Consider the following 23161-nt stretch of genomic DNA (forward strand, 5'->3'; position numbering starts at 1 on the left):
TGCCTATACCTCGATATTGGTTAATCTGAAAACTTAAGAGGGTTCGTTAATCCGAACATTAAATTTTGTGGCGTTATTGTTCCGAAGGTTCGTTAGTCCGAAAACGAAATAAGGCTAGTTAATCATTCAGTTTTTGGACTGACGAACCTTCGGAATTACGAACCTCATTTCTTTTTCGGATTAACGAACCTTCGGAATTACGAACCTTATTTCGTTTTCGGACTAACGCACCTTCGGAATTACGAACCTTCGGAAATACGAACCTTCGGAATAACGAACCTTCGGAATAATGTAGCTTCGGAAATACGAATGTATGCGCTTAAATACCCTCAGGTTTGGATTTTCCATCCCCAAAATCTTCATATTCCAAGGCTTGAAAATTGTACGTATGCTAAAGTGAACAATATAATGCATGTTGTATGGCAGCCATCTTGGAAAATGGCCACTATTTGTATGTTTCGACATCAAAGCATGGTCATATCCCCAAACAAACCTCAGATTTGAACTCTCCATCCCATCTAGGTACCCTATACAGGAAATAAACAATATAATGCATAGTAAATTAAGAGGCTTTTTTTTATAGGAGGAAATTATAATTTGTTAACAAATTTTCGGCATTACTCCTATTTGTTTAAGATCAGTATGCTCGATCTGTAAATGAAAATCATAAGATCAGTATGCTCGATCTGTAATGAAAATCATATGATCATAAGTCAGAAAAAATTGGAACCAGTGGGATTCGAACCTGCCATCTACTGCTTTCCGGGCAGCGACTCAACCACCAGGCTATTCTGGTTCACGGCTAAGCCACGATGAACTGGAATTCAAATACCCTCGATCCTCTTCTTTCTGACTAATTAATATTCAAATACCGTCCGCCGTGGACAATAGATAGTAAATTAAGAGGCTTTTTTTATAGGAGGAAATTATAATTTGTTAACAAATTTTCGGCATTACTCCTATTTGTTTAAGATCAGTATGCTCGATCTGTAAATGAAAATCATAAGATCAGTATGCTCGATCTGTAATGAAAATCATATGATCATAAGTCAGAAAAAATTGGAACCAGTGGGATTCGAACCTGCCATCTACTGCTTTCCGGGCAGCGACTCAACCACCAGGCTATTCTGGTTCACGGCTAAGCCACGATGAACTGGAATTCAAATACCCTCGATCCTCTTCTTTCTGACTCATTAATATTCAAATACCGTCCGCCGTAGACAATAGATAGTAAATTAAGAGGCTTTTTTTTTTTTATAGGAGGAAATTATAATTTGTTAACAAATTTTCGGCTTTACTCCTATTTGTTTAAGATCAGTATGCTCGATCTGTAAATGAAAATCATAAGATCAGTATGCTCGATCTGTAATGAAAATCATATGATCATAAGTCAGAAAAAATTGGAACCAGTGGGATTCGAACCTGCCATCTACTGCTTTCCGGGCAGCGACTCAACCACCAGGCTATTCTGGTTCACGGCTAAGCCACGATGAACTGGAATTCAAATACCCTCGATCCTCTTCTTTCTGACTCATTAATATTCAAATACCGTCCGCCGTGGACAATAGATAGTAAATTAAGAGGCTTTTTTTTATAGGAGGAAATTATAATTTGTTAACAAGTCAGAAAGTCAGAAAGTCAGAAAGAAGAGGATCGAGGGTATTTGAATTCCAGTTCATCGTGGCTTAGCCGTGAACCAGAATAGCCTGGCGGTTGAGTCGCTGCCCGGAAAGCAGTAGATGGCAGGTTCGAATCCCACTGGTTCAAATTTTTTCTGACTTATGATCATATGATTTTCATTACAGATCGAGCATACTGATCTTATGATTTTCATTTACAGATCGAGCATACTGATCTTAAACAAATAGGAGTAATGCCGAAAATTTGTTAACAAATATAATGCATGTTATGGCAGCCATTTTGGAAAATGGCCGCTATCTGTATATTTTGACATCAATTCATGGTCCCCAAAATAACTTCAGATTTGGATTCTCCGCCCCCTAAAACCCTTATATCCCAAGTTTTTAAACTTCTTGGTATGCTGAAGTGAGTAAACAGAAAATCCAAGATGGCTGCCGGCGGCCATTTTGGATTTTCGCGTATATCTCAAATTGCTCAATGCTGACAGAGCTCCAGCATGTAGATTGTTCAAATAGAAGGTCTCACCAGTCAAAATCAGTTAAAAAAAACTATGACATTACAATGCAACCTTACTACCATTGGCTGCCGGACTATTGCAATTTTGCAAGTGAAAAACGGGCATAATCCCGGCATCTGATTGGAAAATGAAGGCAGCATTTTCGAAAGCTTAGAATCTCAGCTAAAACATACTAAAAGCTCAGGTAAAACTGACTAGAAAAAATGGAGATATGGCTCACGAAATAGAGGAACGTCGAATCTAGTTTTGAGAAAAATTCATCTCCCATAGAGATTACACGCAAAATGAGTAAAAATGACATGCCTTTATTATTTGCAATTCTTCAGGATGATCTGTTTATTAAAATGAAAAATAAAGGCAATAACTCAGAAAAAGTAAGACTTAAGTTACATCACCTCGAAAATTGACCAATATTCACAGAGTTAGAGCCTAATTTGCATAATTATTATGACGTCATAACAAGGAAAATTGATATTTTGATTTCCGACGCCATTTTGATGACGTCATGATCAAATTGAGGGACAATGGTGACATGAAATCAAATGTACAACTCATACTCTATCGATATATGAAAAAAATTGGGGGTCAAAGGACTATTTAAAGAGCTACAGTGAATTTTCAATAGGCATGTTTTTGCCCATATATGGCCTATAGTGAGAGCTCGCGCGCACACGTGCTGCAAGATTTAACGGGTGTTAATTTCGTTATTAATGGTCGTAGAAAGTTGATCAAGGTATCAAATTGCTCAGAATTATATTATCAATGCAATGATATAAAATAAATTGTGTTCCTGGGTTGCGTTAAAGCGTTACGCGCGGAAACGCGCGCGCATACGTGCGCGTGCGCAAATTTTTGTAATGCTTAAAATGACCTGAAACGTACCACAAAAAATTTATAGGCCCTTTGGAGAATTTTTTTGCTTTGACGCGCGCGACCTTTGACCTTTACATGACCTTTGATGACATTGACAGATGACCTTTGGCCTAATGTTCATTTGATGTAAATATAATTGATAATCGATGATCCGTTATGTAGATATGATCAAATAAAAAAAAATACAAAATGGCGCGTAGATGACGTCATCATGACCAAATGACCTTGAAAGTATGCCGTCTCTATGATAGACTATATATGACGAAAAATTTTGATTCAGCTAATTCCGAGAAAAATTGGCGACAAACATAAGTTATAAGAATAAATAAATATAGAAATAATGAAAGAAAATTCTGACGAAATCAAGAGGTGATCTGCCATATAGACAGACCACCTAATAATACATACTCAGATAGCAACATGTACTCTTCATTTTATTGCATTTATGCCTCTCTTCAGTACAAACACTAAATTTCACAACACAGAATAACATCTGATCATCCAAGTGGAAACATATACCATATAAAATGATAAATTATATAAGAGGAAATAATCTATCAGAAAATAAGCCAGAATAATACGGATTTTTAAGTATTGTTTTTTTTTTTTGTCATTGAGACCAGTACGTGAAACTGTAAGATATGTGTACCTGTAGTTGCAGTAGCAGTGCCAATATCTGTCTGTTGTCCAGTATCAGTGTTAAATGCCCTTACAGTGATGTCATACTGAGATGCAGGAGTAAGTCCGGTAAGGGTGAAATCAGGGGTGGGATGAAGAACCTGCCCCAGTGGCGTAGCTAGGATTTTTTTCCCGGGGGGGCACTGGGGGGTCCTTGCTTTTTCAGGGGGGGCACCGACCATTTTCCCGGTGTGTGTGTGTATGTGTCACAAGGGCGGATCCGACTTTCGCCAGTAGGGGACGGGGCCCGAAATTATCTTCACCTATATCAGTCACTTCTTAGTTTTATTCTTATAAAACAACATAAACATGAAATAATCTCATAAGCCTGATAAAAAGTGCGAGCGCGAAGCGCGAGCGATTTTTTTTTACTTTCATGTATTTTTAATTTAATTTTCTGGGCAATGTTATGTGTGATCCTGAACAAGATTCGTATGTAACTAGATGGCTACTGCGAACGCCAAGCGCGAACATAAATTTTTATAAACTGTTCTAGCATTATCGAAAAGGGACCTGTTAAGGACTGCTTACAGTTACCCACGAAGACGGTATATATTTCGATAATGCGATTGCGAAGCGCGAGCAAATTTTTTTTTACATTCCGACCTAAAAAATGGTCATTCTAAGCACTTTTTGTATTAATAAATGGGATAGGTATGTAACTAAACAATTGATGCGAGCGCGAAGCGCGAGAGGAAGAAAATTGAGATTTTAGACCTAAAAGCGGGACATTCTATTCATATTTTGTAAATCATAAATAGGATATAGTCAATTGGGTATCATTAATAATGCGATCGTGAAGCGTGAGCAGACAATTATTGATATTCTGATGTGAAACTGGATAATTCAAGTACATGTACATTTTAAATAAAGAACATGCAGGCTATCGCGCGTGTTGTAGATGTAGACCTAAAATCTGGGCATTCTGAATACATTTGTTTAATGGAACATTATGGAATACACGTAGACAATATGAACTTCGCAAATCAAACAATGTGACCACGCAGCGTGAGCTTAAAATGCTGATATATGTAGACCATAAAACGGACATTTACAGAGCACTTAAATTTGTAAATAAAAAAAAAATAATGAAAGCTCGATGTCGAGCTAAAATATGTTTTGTATATTGACTTCAAACCTTACTCCATATCAGCCTATTGAGCAAGATATGAATTTCATCGAACAGGCAATTCTGGCGCGAAGCGCCAGCAAAAATTTTATATAGTAACATAAAAAAGATTTGTTTTTTTAATTACATTATTTCATTCACTCGTCTTCCTCCTCTTATTTTCTTCTTCTTTTTTTCTTCTGTCTTTCTTCTTCTTTTCCTTTTTCTTTTTTTCTTTTCTTCTCCCTTTTTTCTTTCCTTTTTTTTTTGCTCTGCCAATTTTTTCTGGGGGGGCACCTGGGGGGGCACACCAAATCTCAGGGGGGGCACGTGCCCCCCCAGGCCCCCCCGTAGCTACGCCACTGACCTGCCCCAGTTGCTGTTGCCCATCTGGTCCAGTGTACATTATCTGATAGATATTGGTACCAGGGACAGGTGTCCAGGTGATGTCTATGGTGTTTGGTGTAACAGCACCCACAGTAACTGAAGTGTCAATACCTATAGCAACAGCAATATTTAAGGACTATATTTAAAAATCTTGAGCTGAAACCCAAGACCCTCAGAAAAATATGACATTAACTCTATTTAAGTGGGCTTTTTCAGACCAGGCTTTTACAGGTGGGAGGGGGAGCAAGTAGCCAATTAATATGATCTTCGTCTGTATTTCACATTTATAATTTAATCAAATTCATCAAATTACATGCAGATATAAATGAAAAGTGCACCGGTAGTGGCAGTTGTAGTGCCAACATCTACCACTTGTCCACTGTTAGTAATAGCCCTCACTGTGATGTCATACTGAGATACAGGATTTAGTCCAGTAAGGATGGTGTCAGGGGCAGGCGCGTAGCCAGGGGGGGGGGGCGGTGGGGGCGGTCGCCCCCCCCCCAAACGTCCCCAAAAAGAAAAAAAAGAAGGAAAAAAGAAGGAAAAAAGAGAGGAGAAAAGGAAAAGGGAAGGGAGGAAAGGGAAGAAAGGTAGCTTTGTCGGTTTTTTTTTCTTTTTATTCTTTTTTTTTTCTCAAAAGAGAAACTTCTTCACTCTTGCTTTAAATTTATATATGAATTTTGCTTCCGCGCTGCGCGCGGTTAAATGACAATATTGAAGTTCTCCATTGTTTCCCCCACCCTTTCTCTAACCCTGCTTTTCCACCTCAGCTATAGGTGTTTCTTGCCAGTTAAAGTTCAAATTTATAGATTAGGGCATGGAATTAGAGTAAGATCGGGTAAAATCTTTATATCAATTTCTGCCGTCACCTCCATAAAGTCAACTTCTCCCGCTTTTCAGGTCATTACTAAACAACCATAATTTGGGGCAAACAGGTTCCTAATTTAAAAAGAGGAATGTATAAAATTCGTGTCGTATTAAATAAAAAAGTACAATATTTTTATTCAAATTCTATTAATCTTCATGTTATTTCCCTGCACATTCATCTCATGTCCTGTTTTGCACCCTCAGTTTGAAATTTTGAATGACACTTAGGTTTCTTTATAATTCAAAATGAAGCGCTTCAGGATAAGTCAAAGAAATTAGACATCCTTTTTTATATAATTTTAATAAATCACAGAAGTTTCAACTTTTTGCGCACTATTTTCCTTGTAATGAAGTTCAATAATCTTAGGAAATCAATTGAATTAGAGCCGATGGGGTATTAGATATATCTGCATTTGATGAAACGTCCGCCCTTTGAAATTTCAGAGTTTTATTGCTCTGCGCGGGGAGGAATATCTTCCTCCCGGCATATACACTTCTTCTCCTCTGTTTTGCGAGTTAAAGATATGCACTGTCGCTAAATTGTTTGTAATCAAATCTGATATTTCCAAGGGAAGTATTCAATATATCTTTGAGAATACCCTTTTCTCGGGACCCTTTTCATGGCAAAAAAATTGATAAAACGCTTTAGCTTATAATGATTATAATTTCCTCCATTGTATTCCTTTTTGTGCGTTCACAATCACTTTGAAAAAAACAAGGTTCAAAATCACAATAAAGTCAACTGAATTGGAGCTGATATAGGTACTAGAGACAAGAGAGACGGCTCCTTTTCATTTTAATTTATGAAACACCAAAAGCTTCGCGCTTCGCGAGGGAGGGGGAAACTCCCCCTCCCTGCACCCATCCCCTTGGGAGCGCGCTTCGCGCGCTCTGTAAGTGTTGGCACGCGAAGCGTGCATTTACCGCCCCCTCCAAAATGAAATCCTGGCTACGCGGTCGGTCAGGGGTGGTCGACAAAACCTGCTGCACTTGCCCATCTGGTCTAGTGTAAGTTACCTGATAAGTATTGGTATCAGGGATAGGGGTCCAGTTGAGGGCGATTGTGCTTGATGTAACTTGGCCCAAATCAACTGAAGTGCCAATACCTGGAACAACATATAATTGTAAGGACTTAAACGAAAATCAAACTGAAGACAAAACACTTTAGAAGTATCATTTTTTTCTTGTGACAGAATGAACAGGTTTTTTTTCTTTTTCTTTTTTAATATTCAAAAGCTTTCATTCAATATCTATAAACAGAGAAGAAATTTCTTTCTATTTCACTTTTCACTTCCAATAAGATATTTCCTAAAATAAAAACTTGCCTTTCGCATAAATCTATTTTCTTTTGTGGCCCAGTACTTTGGAATTCTTTGCCGGTAAATTTGAAACGTCTTGTTCATTTAATATTTTCAAACATAACCTTAGAAATATCTTAATGATAATTAAACCTGTTTGTAAATATTTTGGATATATCATATAAATCATTCCACTTGTGTCTCTATGTCTTTTTAATGTTTTCTAATTGTTTAATAGATTTTGTAACTATTGATATTGTCAATAATTGTTCTTTTTAAAGTAATTTGGGTTGGATGTATTACAAGGAAATTTTCTCCTTCTTGGCTTTTTCCCTCTCAATGCTTTCTTTTTCTTGTAAACTTATATGTCTTTGATGTTATGTATTCTTTCTTCCTCAAGTGGTACTGCAAATATGGGAAGGTCTAAATATTCGTAACAGCTATTTACAATCTTTCTCCGCTATGTAGACAAGCTAAACATACCACCTGTTGTAGCAGAAGCTGAACCAATTGGGATGGTCTGTCCGTCCGCAGTAGTACCAACAACAGTTATTGTGTAGGTTGTACCTGGTTGTAGACTATCAATAACTGCCGGGGGTACAGGTGAATTGATAGATCCAGTGTGTAGGCCATCAGCACTGACAAAGTCTATGCGGTATGTCAAGGCATTTGTTATCTCTGTCCAAATTGCACTTATTGAATTTGGAGTTGTTTCAGTTATTGTAACTTGTGTTGGAACTGCAAAAAACAAGATCACCAAGATGCATTAGCATACATATCTGTAATTTGTGAAGCTTTCCATGATGAATCAGAAAGAGTGCAGCATTTCACGGTAAACCATGTATTCTTGAGTGGGCATGTGTTGGTCCTAAAAAGGACCACCTAAAATCAATTTTTTGATAAGTGTGTTCTTGTTGTCTTCAGGAGAATGAGCAAACGTAAAAAGAATATGTATACTCTAACAGGGTTCCCTGTGCAAAGTGCGTTGCGGAGTATATGTCTCTGATTGGCTGGAAAAGTCATGACACAAATATATGAGGACATAATATATGAGTTGCAGACGTCAGTTGTGGATGTCAGTACACACAAACGGACATAAGGGGTTTGAGCCCTTACAGTGAAAATTATTACCATTCCCGCAACGCCCTAACTCATGTGTCGATGTCATGTGACATCCATTATGTGTTTTAGAGAGCTAATCGTGTTAATAGTGGATGAATCATAATAATCATACTAGATGTAATTTCTTCTTGAATGCATTTTCAGTGATTTTTTCTTATGGATTTTACTATTATTTATGGAATATTACCAGTAGTAGCTGTAGTGGTACCAACGGCTGGTTGCTGTCCTTCGTTAGATGTTGAACGTACTGAGATGTCATACTGAGTGGCAGGAGTAAGTCCAGTAAGGATGATGTTGGGGCTAGTGCCTGATGAAACCATTCGTTGTGTTCCATCTGGTGCAGTATAGGTTATCTCATAATTTATGTTGTCTGGCAAAGTTGTCCAGCGGAGAGCTATCGTGTTTGGTGTTACCGAATCCACAATAACCTCATTCAGAATAGCTACAATTTAAATTTATATCATATTAATTGGCCTTCACATGCGCTCATTGAAATTATTTGAATCGACCTAAACATTCAAGAGATAAGCACAACAACCTTTTTTTTTTCTTTTCAACACCAGATGAGTAAAGGGTTAATTACGTAAAAAAAGAATATGATCGAGTCATCAAAGGGCATGAGAATGAAGACAAAAATTACAAAAAAATTGCAATAATAGGCAACGGGACTATTTCTGTACTTTAAGAAAAAGGATTTCTGTATGTAAGATAATACTCTATCAAATGTTTAAACACATGGTTTCACACTTTGGTACCATTTTGAGCTGCATAAAACTACCAAGAACCATTGACATAGCCTTCAGATTTACAAGGAAAAATAAAGGGCCGAATGTCATGATTGAAGATACCTGTTGTTGGCGTGATGCTTCCAACTTCCAATGGTGCACCTCCCGGGAAAGCCACAACTCGAACATCATACATTGTAGCTGGTGTGAGTCCAGTTAGTGTGGTTTGGCTGTTTTGTGGTCCATTAGAAACTATCATTTGTTGTTCCGGTTGAGTCGAGCCAGTAGGCCTATATAAAACCTGGTAGAAAGTACTACCATCTATCGCCGTCCAGGAAAGTGTAACCGTGTTCTCTGTAACTGAATCCAATGTTACCGTCGTATCCAAACCTGGTAAAAACATTGCAAAATAAAAATAAGTATCCATCCAACTAAACTCTACAATGTAGAGCAAAGAGTAAAATGTAGTTTTATATATAACCTAGATGATCGACATACTTTCTGAAGAGAAAAAAATACAAAAGAAATCTACAAACAAAGATTTATCAGAGAGGCCTAGGAAATATGCCTATGACCACCTCTTTCTTCTTTGAGATTGATGGCTTCCCGTCAATTTTATTACTGAAACTATGTATTTCACCTGCCCTCATAGAATGCTGTACAACTACAATCCGTACTGATATTTTGATATTCCATTCTAATTAATAGCTGTATCATGCAATTATCAATCAGCATACAACTCACACACATTAACCCAATTTTACACACACACTTGCACCCTAGCTCATTCACACCAAAACTCAGTGGCTTCATTAATTTATGTTTCGGATCACCTACCTGTTGTACCTACAGCTGATCCGACGTTAAATGTATTTGTGCCGTCTGTTCCTAACACTGAGAATGTGTAGGTAGTCTGTGGTTGAAGCCCAGGCACAACGACAGCTGTGTTGCCGTTCCCGTCTGGGTTAAACGCACCAGTATGAGAACCATCGGCACTGATGTAAGAGATTACGTAGTCTGTGGCTGCCTGGTTAAAGGTCCATGAGAGTGTTGCTGAATTTCCAGTTGTGCTGTCCACAGTAACGCTATTAGTACCTGGTAGGCTATCTGAAATGACGCACAGTCAGTGTTTCATAATTTACTTTAACTGATACAAAAGCTTAGTACACTTAAGGTTTAATAGCGTTTCTCTCAGAGACAATATCGGTAAATGATTGTTACCCCCGGGTTGATACATAATGCTCATGGCTGTCAAATGTAACTTGAATTTTTCTCAATCTATTCAGAAATTATAATTATCATTTTCACCCTGGAATGTCCCTTTGATAATATGCACAGGCTTCTATAGTAAATATGACCTTTGCTATGAATTGATCTTTATTGAACTATTCCGAGACACAGGCTCGTATGACTAAAATAACAACTAAATTCAAGAAAGAAAATATAGGAAAGCGAGTGGTATTGGTTTCATATACCAAGTACCATCAATTCCTTAGTTTATAAAATATCCCCCCGCCCCCCCCCCCCCCATATAGTGCATATTCAACACTATTCTTCAGGGCAGTGAAAATATTGCTTTCCCTTACATAGTGAATATGACAGAATATTGCTCATGCTTCAGCAAACATTAAAAAGGAGCTAAAATGAAAGAAACGCACAGGCACAACAACAGCAATTGTTTAAAATACTCGAATCAAACGACTTACTCTTTGCGTACATAACATGTATGATTATGTTTGATGTTTTATTAAATTTGGTACAATTTTCTTATTTTATTCCTTTTTTTACTATAAGGGCATGGAAGGTTTATATTCACCCGGTCTTTACTAGCAGACGGTCAAAACCTAAGAGTGTCTTGATTCTAACACCATAATGGCTAAAACTACTTGACCAGTATACTTATTGTGGTCCCACCATCACTTGGTTAGATAATATGATGGTTTAACTATCATTTAAGCTAATTCAGAAAGAGGGTCTATAATTTCCATCAAGTTTAATTAGTATTTTGTCATATGATAATTTAGTTCATAAACAGCTCAACTAATCATATACACTAAAATGGATATTACAATGATGTATAGGTCATCATTAAAGCGTAGCATGATCTACTGAGTATACAAATAGATTTGTCTACCCATCGATCACCATTTCTGCACTTCATGGCACTCAATCCAACCAGTGGCTCACTTCATTCATCATCCCTGTATAACTTCCAGAAGGATCGCTGCATCAAACTATCAAGTAATATATCTTCTATATTTTCTTTCAATGTTTGATTTTTTTTTTAAATATTGTTAGTATTTACATGTCTTTAAGTACTGCCAGTGGAGCGCAAATTTTCTTTTTTTATATGGATCAGTAAAATAGATCTGAATCTGAATCTACAATTCTTACTGGTTGTTGCTTCATCTGATCCAACAACAGAAGCTTGATCTGTATTCGTCAGTACATTTCGAACAATAGCTTCAACAACAGCAATGTACGGGGTGTCCGGTGTCAAGTTCTCAAATAACACAGATGTGGTTCCAGCGGGGACACTTTGTTCAAATTGCTCTAAGCCATCCTCACTGAACAGAAGAACTCTGAATGAGTCGGCAGCGATGCCATCAGTAGACCAGAGTACCTCCAGTTCTTGAGCTGTAACAGCCCCAATATTCACAGTACCAGCGACAGCAGCTGTATGGTTTATGAACAAATCATGAACAAAATAAAAAAATGATGATCATAATAATGATGTTAATGCAATGAATATTAGCCCGTTGGAGACTAAGCATGCATATCGTTGATAGTCATCCGAACCGTTGTATCACTCTTATGACGGTGCAAACCCATTTCAGAGAAAATCGACTTCAAAGTTTACTGTAATTTTCACACTATTAAAGTTCCCCAGCCTTACAACATATTCATTGCTAGAAAAATACATGGTTGGAAATACCAAGACAAAATTGCTTGACATTGGTATCCTTATTTTGAAACAAGTGGAATGCCTCTGGCCGTCTCACCTGCATCACGCGATTCAATATAGCAGCAGTGCTGATTTTGAAAACTACTATAACTCGCACAAGATGTTCAGTGATACTTGGTTACTCTTATTTCCACGTTTTATGAACTAGACCAATACACTTATAGAGATATGATGGCAATTCAACAAATACCCCCAACGTGGCCAAAGTTCTTTGACCTTACATGACCTTTGACCTTGATCATGTGACCTGAAACTCGCACAGGATGTTCAGTGATACTTGATTACTATTATGTCCAAGTTTTATGAACTAGACCAACACACTTTCAAATTTATGGCTGTAATTCAACAAATACCCCAATTTGGCCAAAGTTCATTGACCCTAAATGACCTTTGACCTTGATCATGTGACCTGAAACTTGCACAGGATGTTCAGTGATACTTGATTAACCTTATGTATAAGTTTCATGAACTAGGTCCATATATTTTCTAAGTTATGATGACATTTCAAAAACTTAACCTTAGGTTAAGATTTTGATGTTGATTCCCCCAACATGGTCTAAGTTCATTGACCCTAAATGACCTTTGACCTTGGTCATGTGACATGAAACTCAGGCAGGATGTTCAGTAATACTTGTTTAACCTTATGGCCAAGTTTCATGAACTAGGTCCATATACTTTCTAAGTTATGCTGTCATTTCAAAAACTTAACCTCAGGTTAAGATTTGGTGTTGACGCCGCCGCCGCCGTCGCCGTCGGAAAAGCGGCGCCTATAGTCTCACTCTGCTATGCAGGTGAGACAACAAAACCAAGGATTGGAGAAAATATGGCGAAAGAGCTACATGCTTGTAATTTGGGTTTGAGCAGTTTAGATTTTCCCTGTACAAAAACGCCATAGCAAAAAAGCGATACGTTTTGACTGACCGCGATTTCAATGCACGTGATCAGTCAAAGTGTCGTATCGCTTTTTCACATGCAAAGTCAATGCAGTGCCGATACAATCGCGGTCAGTCAAAACGTCGCATCGCTCTCTTGCTCTGCTACAGTACACCAACAATGGAATTTGCCCATTTTCTCAAAAATTTGTATGACATCGCCGTGAAAATCCACTCATATCTCAAGAACTAAAATGAATTGCATCCTAGAAATGTAGTTATGAATAGAATAGGACTTGAACTTTTATTTTCTGCAAAAATCCTAAAATCGATTAAAAAAAAAATTGACTGATACGATGGTTCAGATGAACGCCGACGATATATAAGGGCTGGAGGACTACAGAAAACACATGTTATACCAAAAATATTCAGCATCCAACAGGTATCGACGAAGAGGATAACAAGAAGCAGAGCCAAGGGAAATTTTGCAGGTGCTACCTAGCTGTAGGAAACTGAAAAAAAAAAAAAAATTTGGGTACGTGACATAAACGTTAGTGTTGTTATTTCAGCTTATGGAAGGGTAATAATGTACTATGCTGCTACATTCATTTTCAGTCATTTATTAGAAAATGCAGTAATTTTCAAACATCAAGTAAAGAATGGTAGATCGATTGAGCAAACTGTACATGTATAACACAACCATGAATTCATTTGGATAAGCCAAATGTATTCTTTGCCGATTCTGGTATTTTCGCGTGTATTTCTGCCATGAATCAGCCAATAACATGTCAGGCCTTTAACTGAAAAAAATATATACATATTTCTGATAGCCTCGATCTTTTTTTTCATATCCATGTATGGCAACTATTCAGACCAAGGCCAAGCGCATACTACGCAATAGTCAGATACGATTGCAATAAGATCCGACTGCAAAAAGTTACAAATCCCATCTCAGTGCCATTGCATCGCAGGCCAGCACACACATTGCAAAAGCTTTTCAGCACGCTGCATCTCGTGGTACCTCTTCTTTTGCATGCATATTCACGTATATTGTTGGCGCTGCAGAAGCTTATCAAGCAAGATCATTCCTACACTGTCTATCATTGTAGACACCGTAATTTTCCCTACATTCTCTGTGTCAGTAAACAGTTATGTTGGTATTCACTCCGGCAGCAATGGTAAGAAAATATCCGGCCCCCCGGATCATCACGGATCTCAATCAGTAAAGATCAGTGTTGCATCCTTGAAGGTGTAAAAGGGGCTTAACAAAAATTAATTGAGAAAGAGAGATATTTTCGCTACATTTCTGTGTAAATACCCAGTTATGTCTGTATTCACTCAGGCAATGCAGGGAAATATAATTTAGGCATCATGGATCTCTCTATCCATAATGATCCGTGTTGCATCCTTGAAGATGTAAAAGGGAAACAGATATTAACTTTGATAATACAAATTTATTCCATTACTCCTACTAAATAGCGATGTTGAAAGTGATGATGAATTGGGTAAAACTATGACACACTTGCTTACCAGTTACCATAGTTACTTCTTTTTTACAATTGCAAAAAGAAGGAATTGTTTGAGTCAAGGGGGTGTTTCACAAAGATTTAAGTATGAATTAGATCAGTTCTTGTTATTCAACAGCAATGGCCCGTACAACTGGATTCTGTGAACCCTTTACCAAGACTATCTGAGCTTTAAATATCGAGTGCGGTATAAACAAGGCATGACCGCATTGGTCAGATCATGCCATGAGGGTGCGCACTACTTAGTCCGGGTTATAATTGAGCAAGGTGCCACACGGAAAAGGAGAAATTTTCATATAGTGCTTCTAGACCAGTTTTTTACGCTGAATATGAATATATGAGATAACCAGGCTGTATCCTGAAAATTAACCCGTGAGGGCGCTTTTTTCAAAATGGCCGCCAAATTTTCAGAACATTTGAATTTTCGTACATAGATTTTGACATAAACATTTCATTGCCACAAAATTAGTGTCATATGAAAGACAAATAAATTTCCTACAATTTGGTACCATTTATAGGGGATAAGTAAGTCATTTGGCTGAGATTTTAAGTAGAAAACTGCATTTTTTGTCATTTTTTTCCAAAAATTGAAAATTTTGCAAATACATGATTTTACATAATTCTAAGAAAAATGAATCAATTATCTTAAAATGTTCCAAAAAACTTTATTGATATACTATTATTACGTGGATGAAATTCCAACTCTGTATCATTCTTCTTAGCAAATTTATAAGGTATCAAACTTGAATACTTCAATTTCAGAAATGTCGCTTTTTGTATGCATTTTCATAGACTAATACGTATAACATGTATAATATGTATAATGTATAGTTACAAATTAAATGCAATTATCTCTGCTCGTTAATCACTTGGATAGTTAAAAGTAGGCTTTTCTCTATCAGCTACATAAAACAAAATGTTGGCACATCAAGGCCTAACACTCTCATGGGGTGGGGGTGTCGAAGCCCCCCCCCCCCCCCCTTGGCTATATCATGTTGTTGTATATTGCCTATTTGTTGAAAAAAAAATCACTGTTTTTTTTAGCACCAATTGAAGCAAAAACAGGCATTTCTACTATACAGTACAGCCACTTTGATTGCTTTGAAACCACTTGGATAGGAAAGAGTAGGCTTTGTTCTACCAGCTACATCCAAAGAAGTGGAACATCGAAGCCTACCCATCTCGGGGGGGGGGGGGCTTTTGCTTAATATTGCATATTTATTTGAAAATTCACAATTTTTGACCCAACATTGAGGCCAAAGAGCGTTTGTGCTTTGTTGTACACCCCATTTTATTGATTTGAAACCACTTAGGAAAGAGTATAGTTTGTTCTACCAGCTACATATAAATAAGCACTGGCACATCGAACCCTAGCCCTCGCAGGGGCTGTCTAAGTCACCCCCTCTATATCAAGTATATTGCCGATTTATTGGATATTTCACCATTTTAGATCACCCATTGAGGCAAAAGCGCGTTCCTACTATATAGTACAGCCAATTTTATTTTCTTGCAATGACTTTGAGAAGAAAGAGTAGGCTTTGCTCTATCAGCTACATAAGTGTTGGCAAATCGAAGCCTATCTCCTTCAGGCGGCTTTAGAAGTTACCCCACTAATTTTCAGTATTTGGCTATTTGTTGAAAAGTCACCATTTTGGAGCCCCCATTGAAGCAAAAAGGTGTCTCTGATATATAGTTCTGCCACTTTTATTGTCTTGAAACCATTTAGAGAGGAAAGAATAGGCTTTGCTCTATCAGCTGCATAATTTTGTGCTGGCAAATAAAACCCTACCCCTTCCGGGGGCTGTCGAAATCAGCCCCCTCACCCCTTTGCGTTATTGCCTATTTATTGGAAATTCACAATTTTTGAGCCCCCATTGAGGTAAAGAGGCATCACTGATATATAGTTCTGCCACTTTTACTGCCTTGAAACCAATTCAGGAGGAAAGAATATGCTTTGCTCTATAATGAAGTGCTGGCACATTGAAGCATACCCATCTGGGCGGCTGTCAAATCACCCCACCCCTCTTGCATTATTGCCTAATTATTTGAAAATTCACAATTTTTGAGCCCCCATTGAGGCGATATGCACTTCTGCTGTATAAAACACCCAATTTCTCTTTCTTGAAACCACTTGGAGAGGAAAGAGTAGGTTCCCCTCTTTGAGATATATATAACAAATTGCTGCCATATCGAAGCCTGACCCACTTCAGGGGACGATACATGTAGATGGTACCCCACCTTTTTAACGATTTTTGTCAATTCATTGGAAAACTCGCCATTTTGGAGCCACCATTGAGGCAAAAAACGTGTTTCTGGTATATAGTAGAGCCACTTCTTTATATGTACCTGTTAGAGGAAAGCCTACTCTTTCCTCTCCAAGTAGTTTTAAGGCGGTAATAGTGGCAGAACTGTATATCAGAACCGCCTTTTTGCCTAAATGGGGGCTCAAAAATTGTCAATTTTCCAATAAATAAGCAATAATGAAATAGGGGTGGGGTGAATTCAACAGCCCTCTGATGGGGATAGGCCTTTTTTGCGAGCATGTCTTTATATGTAGCTGTTAAAGCAAAGCCTATTATTTTTCTCTCCAAATGTTTTCAAGGGTGAAAAACGGCAGAAACATAATCAGAAATGACTTTCTGCCTCAATGGGGGCTCCAAAGTGGTGACTTTTTCAATAAGTAGGCAATGCAAAAGGGATGGGTGATTTCGACAGCCTCCTGGATGGGGTAGGCTTTTATTTGCCTGCACCTTTATATGTGGCTGATAAAGCAGTTTCCTCCCTAAGTGGTTTCAAGGCATTAAAAGTGGCAGAACTATATATCAGAAACGCCTTTTTGCCCCAATGCGGGCTCCAAAATGGTGAATTTCAAGGGGGGGGGGTAATTTCGACAGTCCCCTGAAGGAAGTAGGCTTTTATTTGCCTGCACTTCTTTATATGAGGCTGATCAAGCAAAACCTATTCTTTCCTCCATAAGTGGTTTCAAGGCAGTAAAAGTGGCAGAACTATATATCAGGAACGCCTTTTTGCCTAAATGGGGGCTCCAAAATGGTGAATTTTCCAATAAATAGGCAATAATGCAAAAGGGATGGGGTGATTTCAACAGCCTCCCGGAGGGGGTATGCTTTTATTTGCCTGCACTTCTTTATGTGGCTGATAAAACAAAACCCATTCTTTCCTCCCTAAGTGGTTTCAAGGCAGTAAAAGTGGCTGAACTATATATCAGAAACCCCTTTTTGCGTAAATGGGGGCTTCAAAATGGTGAATTTTTCAATAATTATGCTATAATGCAAAAGAGATGGGGTGGTTTCAACAGCTTCCCGGAGGGGGTAGGCTTTTCTTTGCCAGCACTTGTTTATATGTAGCTGATAGAGCAAAGCCTACTCTTTCCTCTCCAAGTCATTGCAAGAAAATGAAATTGGCTGTACTATATAGTAGAAACGCACTTTTGCCTCAATGGGCGATTCAAAATGGTGTAATTTCCAATAAATAGACAATATACATGATATAGAGGGGGAGGGGTTGACTTAGACAGCCCCTGAGTGGGATAGGTTTCGATGTGCCAGCGCTTAATAATATGTAGCTGATAGAGCAAAGTCTAAGCTTTTCTCTCCTAGTAGTTGCAAGAAAATAAAATTGGCTGTATGATATAGAAACGCCCTTATGCCTCAATGGGTGATCCAAAATGGTGAAATTTCCTATAAGTAGGCAATATACATGATATAGAGGAGGGGGTGACTTTGACAGCCCCTGAGAGGGCTAGGGTTCGATGTGCTAGCGCTTATTTATGTAGCTGGTAGAACTAATTCTACTCTCTCAAAGCAATAAAATATTATAAAGCACAAACACTTTTTTACCTCAATGTTGGGTCCAAAATGGTGAATTTCCAAATAAATTGGCAATTAGCAAAAGGGGGAGGGGTGACTTCCCCAGCGCCCCCCCCCCCCGAGAGGGGTTGGCTACGATGTACGTGCCACTTCTTTTGATGTAGCTGGTAGAACAAAGCCTACTCTTTTCCTCTCCAAGTGGTTTGAAAGTAATTAAAGTGGCTGTATTGTATAGCAGAAATGCCTTTTGCCTCAATGGGTGGTCCAAAAAAACTGTGATTTTTTTTCCAACAAATAGGCAATATACAACAACATGATATAGCCAAGGGGAGGGGCTTCGACACCCCCACCCCATGAGAGTGTTAGGCCTTGATGTGCCAACATTTTGTTTTATGTAGCTGATAGAGAAAAGCCTACTTTTAACTATCCAAGTGATTAACGAGCAGAGATAATTGCATTTAATTTGTAACTATACATTATACATATTATACATGTTATACGTATTAGTCTATGGAAATGCATACAAAAAGCGACATTTCTGAAATTGAAGTATTCAAGTTTGATACCTTATAAATTTGCTAAGAAGAATGATACAGAGTTGGAATTTCATCCACGTAATAATAGTATATCAATAAAGTTTTCTGGAACATTTCAAGGTAATTGATTCATTTTTCTTAGAAATATGTAAAATTATGTATTTGCAAAATTTTCAATTATTGGAAAAAAATGACAAAAAATGCAGTTTTCTACTTAAAATCTCAGCCAAATAACCTACTTATCCCCTATAAATGGTACCAAATTGTAGGAAATTTATTTGTCTTTCATATGACACTAATTTTGTGGCAATGGAATGTTTATGTCAAAATCTATGTACGAAAATTCAAATGTTCTGAAAATTTGGCGGCCATTTTGAAAAAAGCGCCCTCACGGGTTAATTTTCAGGATACAGCCTGGTTACCTCATATAATCATATTCAGCGTGAAAAACTGGTCTAGAAGCACTATATGAAAATTTCTCCTTTTCCGTGTGGCACCTTGCTCAATTATAACCCGGACTAACTGCGTATTAATCAATAAGATTGTGTGTTGCATATCATATACATGTCAGCATTTAAGCATGACTCTAAGTCCCACTTAACTCTTTGTGAACCCCCCCTGGTTCAATAAAGTCCTATAAGATATTCAAAGAACAATATATTATCAGGATCACCTCTTTGAATCATTGTCCCCAGCTATTGGGGTTCCAGTGTCTTTCAGCTGCTCCCACAGGCCTATTTGAAATTGACCAATCACCAACCTCCTGCTTTCCTATTGGTTCATCCTTAACTACCTCTTCGTTCCTGCTTTCCTATTGGCTCAACCTAGGGTTGAGCCAATTAATTACTTCTTTATAACCAACCTGGGGCCCATAACACAAAACTTAGCATTGATCGTAGAACATATTTCTACGATTGATTGCATTGACTACAATGTACAATCAATCGTAAAATCAAGCGTACGATCAATCGCTAACCTTTGTGTTATGGGACCCTGGTTATATACCCGAGTTTTCAAGTGGATCATCATTCCTGATGACGACCAGAACACGCTGGTCGAAACGTCGTTAGCAGTTCTTTTCAGAGCTAACATACAATCAAGAGAGAATAATAAACAGTTCTTTTCAAAACTACATACATGGTGTTTAGGGTAAAACTTCCATTATTTGAAAATGATGTGACCATCCACACCAAAACCAACAATAAGTGTCCAGGGACGGTTTTCTGTAAATCGCCAAAATAGTAATTTGTTCTCTATAAAGCAAAAATTAGAATATTAATATATCTGAAAGAACAAGACTCTTACTTAATGCTATCAAAATTTGAAGTTCCAAAGTTGAATAAAGGAAAAGATACAAGAAGTTCTTTGGCACCATTTTTTCAACAAGATTGCACAGATTGCACGTCTCATGCTTGAGTGAACCCAGAGCTTCAAACCTTGTTTTCTCAAGACTTATTCTTCGAAGCTCTCGCTGAATTTCCTCTGCATTCAATCAAGTACTTGTGAAGATTATTGTTGATCAAATTTGACAAGTTACACCATCATTATAAAGATTTGGTAGTGCTTTTTCAAACCAAATAAAAAATCTCAAAATGAATTTTGGGTGACTCATTGTAGGTTTTGGGCTGGCTGGTTACATATAGATATAGCTTATATTCTTTATAATGTTTTCCCCTAAATTTTTCAAATCAAATAATAATAGGAAAAATCTCCTAATGCTCTTACTTGGCGGCACAACGGTGAAACCAGGGAAGTTGCTTGTGACAGGTTCAATATTGGTAAGAACGCTCAAGTCATAGCTAGTAGCTGGTTGGAGACCACGAATAGCATTACTGGTAGCGCCTTGGGGTAGGACATTCTGTACAGAAAAACCCAGATCCACATTGGAAGCAGACACCACGTAGTCAATAAAGAAGTCATTTGGTGGAAGGGGACGTTCCCATGTGAACAAGATGGTAGTTGGGGTGAGCGGATACAGGAGTACGTTGTTTGGTGGTTTAGGTCCTGAAGAAGAAAATCCCAAAGACAAACAAGTTTGATTCACATTTCATTTAGTATACAAAACGTTTGATTCCAATTAAGTGTGCTTCAGAGAGTAAAAAATGTGATATATCATAAATCATCCTATCCGTAAACCCTAATATGTATCTATGCTTTGTATCCAAGAAAAAATATTATCATTTCTTAATCACAATAATAACTGATAAACAATTCACCCGTCCCCAAGTAAGACGTGTGAGTTTTCATCCTCGGTGCAATTTCACATTTCAAAGTTGTCATTGAGGAGTCTCAATAAACATGCGGCAGAAGTGATCTTTACTAATCTAAGAAATGGTGAATTATTGTGGGATAGCCCTTAGATAATTCTTAATTTGAGGGATTAAACTCAGATTTCAAGTGCTATAATCGTATCCGTTATATTTTGCATCCCCTTTATTGCCAAAACAATGTTTGATGTCTTTTCTTTAATTCTGTACTTTGCATTCTGAAACAGAGATTTAAAAACATATCCTGTCCGCGGAATTTCCAGCTTCCAAATTGAATTTAAGGTAGCTTGAAAGATATTTGTGAGAAAAAAAAAATCATAGACTTCCCAAACAACCCACTATTATCCATAATGGGTAAACTGTATGGTTAAGGCAGTGAAGTCAACATCTAGAAGGAATCGTGCTTACGTGTAAAAGCCAAATCACTTGCATAGTCAATTTCAGTAGTTGGATTTGCACTTGCCACGACGTTAATATCAAAGGTGTACTGCATTCCCGGATTAAGTCCTGTAAATCGATGAGAGAGAGGTGCAGCTCCTGCTGGGGCACTAATAAGTCCCCCATCTTGTACTAGAGTGACACCATCATTTCGAAGGAGAGTCGGGTGATATGATATAACGCCTTGTGTTGGGTCATGGTCCCAGACAATGTTGATGAAATCCTCACCGCGGTCGTCGATGGCGACAATAGTGTTGTCTGTAATTTGTAAATATATAGGTAAAAATCAGAAGTTTGAAATAGACAATACACATGATATGGGCGCAGTACTCAATAATCCTCCAGTCTGGCCCCCTGCACATAATAGCTTGTCTGATATACCAATCTGCGATATTCAACTTTAGGCTTATAGGAGCTTAACCTAAAGGTTAAGGCCAAGTGGCTTACATAAATTTACAATTTGGGAGACCTTATACTACATTGTCTGCTTTAAAATAATCTACTATCTTTTGACCCATTTTCAGAGACCAAATATGGCTGAATAATTTGTTGTTATTCTTTATAATGGGATATAACAAGCATATTTCAAAATAATAATATATTGATAATCATGTTCCTGATTTCATAAAGCACTACTACGGCTTACGGCGAATGATCATCATTTATCCATGCGCAAATTGTAATTAGGAAATGGCATGTAAAAAACTGATGACAGCAAATTAGTACGCATGATAAAAAATTATAACATAAAAAATATCTTAACTCCTTGTGTACCGTTAATGCCATAAACGGGGTAGTTGAAACCATGATGTATTTGGAAGGTAAACAAAGTAAGTTAGGTGATTGTAAGTACATATTTCTAAATGTCTCATAGGCATGTTTTTTATATGATGCTACCACATGTACTAATGAAAACTGCTAATTTTCAATTGAAATCATGATCATTTTATATTTTGATGCATGTGTGTTAGAACGCATCTCCATTGAAACAAAATACGTTTCAACAATTATGATCTTACCTATCAAAACAGCAGTCTATCCCATTTTAACATTATTGGAGACAAAACTTGAAATATCATATAATGTGAAAAAAAAATAATGTAAGAAAATACTCCTGACGCTTAATGCATATTCAAGAAGGCACGATTAGAACGTTTCAGCGAAATATTGTTTAAAACAATGCAGAACGTCATAAACTTGTTATTCATTCATATTTGATGATTTTTTGTGTGTATTGCTTGTCTGATTTTGTTCAAATCATTTTTGTTTCCAGCCTTGAATACCCAATTAAGGCAAAAAGCACTATCCATGAAAGGTGAATCCTCAAAATCAGCAAAATAAAATAAAATAAACGACAAAATGTTCACCATAAACCCAAATCCTAACCAATTGTTTTGGTCCTAAAGTTAAGTGGAATAGATCCGAGCACCAATTGTATTGTGCCGGGATATTGTGACCCCCTTTCTTAAATAACATTATGTTGCACATCTCCGCCCAAGTATTATGTGAATAAA

At 37.5% G+C, this 23161-nt stretch overlaps 1 protein-coding gene across 1 annotated transcript; it reads right to left on the reverse strand.

Moving 5' to 3' along the window:
- Nucleotides 1-5836: 5836 nt before the first annotated feature.
- LOC129269688 (fibronectin-like) lies at nucleotides 5837-21909 on the reverse strand. The gene is made up of 8 exons (XM_064105227.1): nucleotides 21618-21909; nucleotides 20668-20946; nucleotides 11611-11892; nucleotides 10054-10323; nucleotides 9340-9606; nucleotides 8679-8933; nucleotides 7853-8107; nucleotides 5837-7177 (listed from the first exon to the last, which is right to left on the reverse strand). The coding sequence occupies exons 1-8, from the start codon at nucleotides 21700-21702 to the stop codon at nucleotides 6873-6875; spliced, it is 1998 nt and encodes a 665-aa protein (XP_063961297.1). The 5' UTR covers nucleotides 21703-21909; the 3' UTR covers nucleotides 5837-6872.
- Nucleotides 21910-23161: the final 1252 nt, after the last annotated feature.

This window comes from Lytechinus pictus, chromosome 10 (assembly GCF_037042905.1).
Source record: "Lytechinus pictus isolate F3 Inbred chromosome 10, Lp3.0, whole genome shotgun sequence".
NCBI lineage: Eukaryota > Metazoa > Echinodermata > Echinoidea > Temnopleuroida > Toxopneustidae > Lytechinus > Lytechinus pictus.

Bases quoted from the DNA above. Each gene is read 5' to 3' on its own strand.
- LOC129269688 (XM_064105227.1), bottom strand. From the start codon at position 21,702: ATGCAGTACACCTTTGATATTAACGTCGTGGCAAGTGCAAATCCAACT. The intron at 9,607-10,053 runs GTAGGTGATCCG...TGTTTTTACCAG, and splicing joins ATCAGCTGTAGGTACAACAG to GTTTGGATACGACGGTAACA. The intron at 7,178-7,852 runs GTATGTTTAGCT...ATGTTGTTCCAG, and splicing joins AGCTTCTGCTACAACAGGTG to GTATTGGCACTTCAGTTGAT.